The sequence below is a fragment of the Populus nigra genome, chromosome 14 (assembly GCF_951802175.1).
Source record: "Populus nigra chromosome 14, ddPopNigr1.1, whole genome shotgun sequence".
Classification (NCBI taxonomy): Eukaryota; Viridiplantae; Streptophyta; class Magnoliopsida; order Malpighiales; family Salicaceae; genus Populus; species Populus nigra.
The window spans coordinates 5,761,886-5,770,266 of record NC_084865.1 but is presented as its reverse complement, the minus strand read 5'-3'; the positions used below and the strand labels follow the sequence as shown (position 1 = coordinate 5,770,266).

At 37.9% G+C, this 8,381-nt stretch overlaps 1 protein-coding gene across 2 annotated transcripts; it reads left to right on the top strand.

Annotated features, from left to right (window-relative positions):
- Nucleotides 1-701: 701 nt before the first annotated feature.
- On the top strand, nt 702-7,993 carry LOC133673009 (cellulose synthase A catalytic subunit 2 [UDP-forming]). Of its 2 annotated transcripts, none has more exons than XM_062093601.1 (14): nt 702-1,066; nt 1,920-2,115; nt 2,205-2,440; nt 2,537-2,633; nt 2,727-2,913; nt 3,555-3,821; nt 3,977-4,322; nt 4,489-4,626; nt 5,076-5,201; nt 5,342-5,554; nt 5,642-5,912; nt 6,007-6,203; nt 6,301-6,651; nt 7,093-7,993. In XM_062093601.1, the coding sequence occupies exons 1-14, from the start codon at nt 986-988 to the stop codon at nt 7,672-7,674; spliced, it is 3,288 nt and encodes a 1,095-aa protein (XP_061949585.1). In that variant the 5' UTR covers nt 702-985; the 3' UTR covers nt 7,675-7,993. The 2 variants fall into 2 exon arrangements, with proteins under 2 accessions (XP_061949585.1, XP_061949584.1); XM_062093600.1 differs by having other exon boundaries at nt 703-1,066; nt 2,724-2,913.
- The last annotated feature ends 388 nt before the right edge of the window (nt 7,994-8,381 follow it).

The window sequence follows — 8,381 nt, the reverse complement described above, 5'->3', positions numbered from 1 at the left end:
ATTTAAAAATATTATTTTAATTTATTTTTTTAAAAAATATTTTAAAAAACTGTTATTATATTTTTAAATAACCCCCAAAAAAACGTATAGAAGTGTGAAACGTCAAAAAAAAAAAAAAGGATAAAAAAGAAGAAGTTGACCACACAAATAAGGAAGGAAAAAAGCTATGAATTAGGATCTGCTCACGCAGCGTAGATCACGTTTCATATCAATTTTTGATATTATAGAAATGTGCTTTTTAAATATTTTTTTATTTTTTAAAATTTATTTTTAATATAAAAAATCCCTTTAAAACACTGACTATTGCATTATTCGCCTTTACTGCACTGCACCGCACTGCTCTGCTACGCGCTTTCCTTTACCTAAAAAACAAAAGCCAGTCTGCATCCTCATTTTAATTTTCTGTCAAAAAATACGTTTTTAAAGTTGCCTCCACAAAATACATTAATACAGATTTAGTCCTTGTAATTATATAATATTGTCGTCGTCTTCGTCGACCCAAAAAAAAAATACAAATTAGGTAGACACAGCTAAATGCTAATATGCGAAAAAGATGGAGAGAGTGGGTGGGGGCGGCAAGAGACATCGCCACCATCACATCTGGTCCCCACTTTTTTTTTTTTGATCTTTTATTCTAATTTTTTCAATCGATTAATATTTTTATTATTGTAAAATCAGCATAACAAGTGGTAGTACCATCATCAGCTTTTCTTGATCTGTCTGGCTGTCAGTCCCCACTCTCTCCATCTCTCTCTGCCACAGATTGAAACCAGCTAACATACAGAGAACAAAGCGACTTGGCTTCTCAAACAATCTTATACATTCAAAGAATAGAACCCTGCAATAAAAAAAAAAGCAGCCAGCCCTTCTCCTTCTTTAAGAACAAAAAACAGCGAGTGGTTTTTCTTGGGAGAAGCAGTGTGGAATGAATGAGCTGACTCGGTTTTGAGCTGGGGTTTTGCTCTTATTTTTAGATTTGAAGAAAATGAACACCGGGGGTCGACTCATTGCTGGTTCTCACAACAGGAACGAGTTTGTCCTCATAAATGCCGATGAAAATGCAAGAGTAAGTAACCCATTTGCTCGTTTTGCTGATTTCTGATCTGGGCTGGTTGTGTGATTTGTTTTATTTTATTTTATTTCTTACTTATATTTAGTGATTTCACTTTCTGATTTTTTTCTAAAGCAGGGTTAAGTTTGCTTTTTGCTGATTTGCTTGAATTTTGGGATTTACTAGAACAAATCAATGCACCTCAAGTTTCATTTTTTTCATTCTGTTAATATAAAAGGATGGTGTTTTGATATTTGGAGAATTAGATTATGTTTTTGATGTAAATGCTGGAGTCAATCTCCATTGTTTTTGGAAACTGGTAATGAAATGAAAGTTGCAGGGCAGATTTGTATATGTTTAGTCCTTTTTTCTTCCAGATCCATATGCATTATGTTGATCTGAAGTTCATTACATGAGAAAAAAAGAAGCGGACTTGGGTTATTCGACGATTTTGTTGATGCTGTACGGGAACAAAAAAGTGTACTTGTTTGTTTGCAATTTAGTATTTTGATAGCTTTCCAGTATTTTTTTTAAATTATTAATGGAAGTTAATGTTTTATTTGGATTTTTATTTCTTATTTAGTTTATATTATTAGGTTTCGTTTCAACCTATCACTTTATATCTGCCAAAAAAGAGTTAAATTCAATTTCTTGGTGTTTTGCTCGGTGAGCTAATGAAATTCGGGCATGCGAGAAAGGAGATAGTACATTAGCGTATCAATGAATTGTGATGATAAATCAACAGGAGTTGCTAGATTCAGTTAACTTAAATACTTATCTTCCATGCATTTCTTGTATTTGTTGAAGTTATCATGTTTCATGATCAGGTGTTGAGATAACTCATGTTGGGGTATTTGGGTCTGTACAGATTAAGTCGGTTAAAGAATTGAGTGGACAAGTGTGTCATATATGCGGGGATGAGATTGAGATTACAGTGGATGGAGAGCCATTTGTTGCCTGCAATGAATGTGCTTTCCCTGTGTGCCGGCCCTGCTATGAATATGAGAGAAGAGAGGGAAATCAAGCTTGCCCTCAATGCAAAACCAGATACAAGCGCCTCAAAGGTTGTTTTTCCTGTACTCTTGTGTGTGTCTGTACTCGTTTAAATTTTGTGCACCATTCTGAGTGTCCTTAACTGCGAAATATACTGCAGGTAGTCCCAGGGTTGAGGGTGATGAGGAAGAAGATGATATTGATGATTTGGAACATGAGTTTGATTATGGAAATTTTGATGGTTTAAGCCCAGAACAAGTTGCAGAGGCAATGCTCTCTTCACGCATGAACACTGGCCGTGCTTCTCACTCAAATATATCTGGAATCCCCACACATGGGGAGCTTGATTCCTCTCCCCTGAACTCTAAAATTCCTCTTTTAACTTATGGAGAGGAGGTAATTCAGTTTGCCATTGATACGTGCACCCAAACAAATACCAACACAAGTGGTTAAATAATGAATTGAACTTATTTTCCTCTTCTTTTGTTTTAGGATACAGAGATTTCTTCTGACCGACATGCACTTATTGTTCCACCGAGTCATGGAAATAGATTTCATCCGATTTCTTTTCCTGATCCATCTATACCTTGTAAGTCACGATCCATTTTCTACTTGCATTTCCTTCTGTTGATTGTTCAATTTATCCAGTTATTTTTTTGAACTTAATGTTTCCATGTAGTAGCTCAACCAAGACCAATGGTTCCAAAGAAAGACATTGCAGTGTATGGGTATGGGAGTGTGGCATGGAAGGACAGAATGGAGGATTGGAAGAAAAGGCAGAATGACAAACTTCAGGTTGTTAAGCATGAAGGAGGAAATGACAATGGAAACTTTGAAGGGGATGAATTGGATGATCCTGATTTGCCCATGTGAGCAACTCATGCAATTTTTTTTTATATAAGTTTTATGTCGTATGTATACTTGAATTAACAACTGCAGGTGTTTGGTGAGATAACATGCAACAACAAAGTTTTAGAAAATCTTAAAAGATTTACTAATCACCTGAAATGCCATGTTGGACTTCATACTCTGTAATAGACACAACCTTGGCAAATCATCACTTTGGAAAGAAACACATCACATGGGATGCTTGACAGCAAGATTGCTTATACCGCACATCTAGGCTCTGGCCATTTAAAGGGGAGAAGGAGAAGTCATTCATTGAAATCTTAACTTCTTCTATCACTAAACCTGCTGCCTAGCAAACAAGTGAAATGGGAAGGGCATGCGATCCTCTATTGAATGCTGGCATTTCCTACTCACACAACCTAATGTGTTCTTTTGTCTTGAACCTGACCTTTCAGAGAGGGATTTATCTTTTGCATGTTACATTGCCTATGTGATACTCTTGTCTGGACTCAGTAATCTGTTAATTGATACAGTTGTAGAATATAGACAATTATGTGAATTCTAATTCAAAATGTTTACATTATCGATCCTTTTTCCTTCTATCTATGCTGTTTGGTGGTTTATTCATTCATTTATTTGGGCTATTTATATACTTTGTCAGGATGGATGAGGGCAGGCAGCCACTTTCAAGGAAGTTACCCATTCCTTCAAGCAAGATAAATCCGTACAGAATGATAATCATTCTACGTCTTGCAGTTGTTGGCTTATTTTTTCACTATAGAATTCTCCACCCAGTCAATGATGCGTATGGTTTGTGGTTGACATCAGTAATATGTGAAATATGGTTTGCAGTATCATGGATTCTAGACCAGTTTCCAAAATGGTATCCCATAGAACGGGAAACATACCTTGATCGGCTGTCACTGAGGTATATGGAACTTACCCATTTAGTTCTATGAGTAATGATTTCTTGACTTATTGAAATTATTGGGCTTCTTGTCATTCTCTTTCCCCTGAATTAACTTTCTTCTTTATTGATCTGTGCGTGAAGTTTGATAGCTTATCATTGTGTGTGATTTTCAGGTATGAAAAAGAAGGGAAACCATCTGAGTTAGCCAGTGTAGATGTTTTTGTAAGTACAGTAGACCCTATGAAAGAACCTCCGCTGATCACTGCGAACACTGTCCTCTCTATTCTCGCGGTTGATTATCCTGTGGATAAAGTTGCATGCTACGTGTCAGATGATGGTGCTGCCATGCTCACATTTGAAGCACTCTCTGAGACATCTGAATTTGCTAGGAAATGGGTTCCGTTCTGTAAAAAATTTAATATTGAGCCCCGAGCCCCTGAGTGGTATTTTTCTCAGAAAATAGACTATTTGAAAAATAAAGTTCATCCAGCATTTGTCAGGGAAAGGCGTGCCATGAAGGTTAGTGACTTCTCATCATTCAGATTCATGTTGATCTAAGTTTTGCTGGAGTATAACCCCAAATTTGATATATATTCTCAAAACTGATGTAAGATCTAGTTCAGTGACATGATGATTATCCTCCCCGTATTAGCTCATAATTGTATTTGGCTGTATTTTTGTACAGAGAGAATATGAAGAATTCAAAGTGAAGATAAATGGGCTGGTTGCCACCGCTCAAAAGGTTCCAGAAGATGGTTGGACAATGCAAGATGGAACTCCATGGCCTGGAAACAATGTACGAGACCATCCTGGCATGATTCAGGTAATATTGCAATTCTTTCTAAAATGTATCGATAGTCTCTGGATTCATCTATTGCAAGAGTAATGCATGTTCTGGAAGTAAAAATTAGTAGTTTGTCCTCAATAAGCGCACAATATGTTTTTGGCAAATCATGATATCGAACTTGATGATCCTAATTTTTACTAAATTTTTTTTTTGCTTGGTTTGTTATTTGTCGAATGCATTGGCAAAAGCAGCACTTATGATTCATTGAGGTGCTACTCTTACCAGTAATCTGTCATGTTCAATGAAATCCTGTCATCCAAACTGGTTCTGAAAATCCTTGTTGATTTGACAAATTCTATAGTTCTTACCTCTACAGACTGTTGTCAAGTGACGAATCAGTCTATTAGTACTAGAGTCCCTTACTAATTATGTAAATTTTAGTGATGTACTCATGTGCCATATAAAAAGTATTCTTTTCTTTGCAGGTGTTCCTTGGACAAAGTGGTGTTCGTGACGTGGAAGGAAATGAGTTACCTCGTTTGGTCTATGTTTCTCGTGAGAAGAGACCAGGATTTGAACACCATAAAAAGGCTGGGGCCATGAATGCACTGGTAAGCGTGGGACGTTGGATGACTTGTATATTTATAACGTTTGTAGATGACTTTCTTTGGTCCTGTTATGTTTCTTATCTAACAATTTACATGTGGCCAAGGACTAACAAGCTTTGCCTACATTTCTATGACTGTGATAGATGCGGGTCACTGCAGTTCTGTCAAATGCCCCCTATCTTCTGAATGTTGACTGTGACCATTATATTAACAATAGCAGAGCACTTAGAGAAGCAATGTGTTTCTTGATGGATCCAACATCAGGAAAAAAAGTCTGTTATGTGCAGTTTCCTCAACGATTTGATGGCATTGATCGTCATGATAGATACTCAAATCGGAATGTTGTATTCTTTGATGTACGTGCAATTTGCTTTCCTGCTTTTCTTTTTCACTGATCATTTTATTGATTATGATGAAAAAGCTAATTTCCTAACTGAAAACAGATCAATATGAAAGGATTAGATGGCTTACAAGGACCAATATATGTTGGAACTGGGTGTGTTTTCCGGAGGCAAGCTCTTTATGGTTATGATGCACCTGTAAAGAAGAGGCCCCCTGGCAAGACCTGCAACTGCTGGCCTAAATGGTGTTGTCTATGCTGTGGGTCCAGAAAAAACAAGAAATCGAAGCAAAAGAAGGAGAAGAAGAAGTCAAAGAACAGGGAAGCATCAAAGCAGATACATGCTCTTGAAAATATCGAAGAAGGAATTGAAGGTTTTACCAAGCTATTTCACCTATTGTATATTATTAATTTGTGTTTAATTTTTAGAAAATCCGTTAACCAGTGAAGAGTGGGCTGATATTGCAGAATCAACTTCTGAAAAATCTTCCGAAACATCCCAAATTAAGTTGGAAAAGAAGTTTGGGCAATCTCCAGTGTTTGTAGCTTCCACTCTTCTGGAGAATGGTGGAGTTCCTCAAGATGCGAGTCCTGCATCACTGCTGAGAGAGGCCATTCAAGTTATCAGCTGTGGTTATGAAGATAAGACAGAATGGGGCAAGGAAGTAAGTGAGAGCAAGAGACTTGAACTGTTTGAGCCTACCATAAGCAAGTTGTACTTTTATCACCCACATATCATCTAAAATTATTGTACTGTACCAGGTTGGCTGGATATATGGTTCTGTAACAGAAGATATCCTGACAGGATTCAAGATGCACTGCCATGGGTGGCGGTCTGTGTACTGCATACCTAAGCGGCCTGCATTTAAGGGGTCGGCTCCTATTAACCTCTCAGATCGTCTACACCAGGTTCTTCGGTGGGCCCTTGGTTCAGTCGAGATTTTCTTTAGTAGACACTGTCCAATTTGGTATGGTTATGGGGGTGGATTGAAGTGGCTGGAACGATTTTCTTACATAAACTCTGTTGTGTATCCCTGGACATCCATCCCCTTGCTTGTTTACTGTACACTACCAGCTATATGCCTTCTAACTGGGAAATTCATTGTTCCTGAGGTAACACCCCACTTTGTCTTATTGTCATGTTCACTTTAAAAAGTGAAACATAGTTATTCTTTATAGCAAGTAGTTACTTTTAATGAAATCTTCTTATCTCGTTGTTGATTTAAAAATTGTTTTCCAACTCGAGGCATGTGTTTTCAAGTAACATGACTGAAACCATGTTTCTGTTTTGATTTGTTGTGGTTTGTTGTGGCTCTATTATGTTTATCAGTCATCCCTTATTTCTACAAGACTTGTTCTGTTTAACTAGGTTTATTGCATATGGTTCATCAGTTTAACTAGGTTGATTGCATATGCTTGTTCTGTTGTCATATGAAAAGCTTGTTTTCATGCAGTAGTATTTGTGTGGAAAAATACAGTTTTTTTCTCGTGGTTGATCTCACCGCTTCTAATCATCTAGGTTTTGATCTAAATTGGGCCTTTTATGTTGTTCAGATCAGTAATTATGCCAGTATTGTGTTCATGGCCCTCTTCATATCTATAGCTGCAACTGGTATCCTCGAGATGCAGTGGGGTGGTGTTGGAATAGATGACTGGTGGAGAAATGAGCAATTTTGGGTGATTGGAGGTGCTTCGGCACACCTTTTTGCTCTCTTCCAAGGTTTGCTCAAGGTTTTGGCAGGTGTCAGCACAAACTTCACTGTGACATCTAAAGCAGCAGATGACGGAGAATTCTCAGAGCTTTACCTATTCAAGTGGACATCACTGTTGATCCCTCCTACAACGTTGTTGATCATGAACATAGTGGGTGTTGTGGTTGGGGTCTCAGACGCCATCAATAATGGGTATGATTCATGGGGTCCATTGTTTGGGAGGCTGTTTTTCGCCTTGTGGGTCATCATCCACCTCTACCCATTCCTCAAGGGGCTTCTTGGGAAACAAGATCGCATGCCCACCATCATTTTGGTATGGTCAATTCTGCTGGCTTCAATCCTAACTCTTTTGTGGGTTCGCATAAACCCATTTGTGTCCAAAGGTGGTCCTGTCCTGGAACTGTGCGGATTGAATTGTGATTAGGTGTATTTGGCCATACATAAAAAATGATTCTGGAGCCAAGAGGCCTGGAGGCATTCCACAGACACGGCGCAGAATGCGTTGCCCAATGTGACATGCCATGGCCAAGATAAAGAGAGATTTTTGTGATAAGAAAGCTGTAATTTGGGGGTGTAGATACTTTTGGGTGTGGGAAGACACCTTTTTTTCTTCTTTACAGGGTTTTCATTAATTCTTTAATTAAATTCTTGTGGGTTCTAGAGGGTTTTGTTCTTCAGGAGTTTCTGTATGTGCAAGGGCATTGAATAATAAATTATCCCGGTCAATGTGGGGATTCATGTAAGTGTCTTTTAACCACATCCTATTGTTTTTGTTGTCTCCCTGCTTGTGACTTGCACATTTATGTTGCGTGCAAATATTATGGCATTTTGTGGTCTCTCATTTTCCTTGAAATAGCTCGAGATTCATACATCTTTTGTTGTTTGTCATTGTAATGTTTCTGACGTAACGTCTGTTCTGGGATTAGATTTGGGCTCTATCATCAAATGCAAAGACTGCTTTTATTGAATAAATTTAGAATTCCAAGCCTGCAAGGACTGGATGCTTAATCAGAGAAAAGAAGCCTAAACTAGTATTTTGGGAAGAAAATTTAGTCCCAGACCTAACTGAAAACTGGTTTGGTCCGGTCCGATCGGGGTCAGTTTTTTCTCTTTGAAAACCGGAAAAACCAA

Excerpts from the sequence above, each read along its gene's own strand:
- LOC133673009 (XM_062093600.1), top strand. The coding sequence starts at position 986 with ATGAACACCGGGGGTCGACTCATTGCTGGTTCTCACAACAGGAACGAG. Across the intron at positions 2,116-2,204 it reads CAGATACAAGCGCCTCAAAG|GTAGTCCCAGGGTTGAGGGT; the intron begins GTTGTTTTTCCT and ends AATATACTGCAG. Across the intron at positions 2,634-2,723 it reads TCCTGATCCATCTATACCTT|TAGCTCAACCAAGACCAATG; the intron begins GTAAGTCACGAT and ends GTTTCCATGTAG.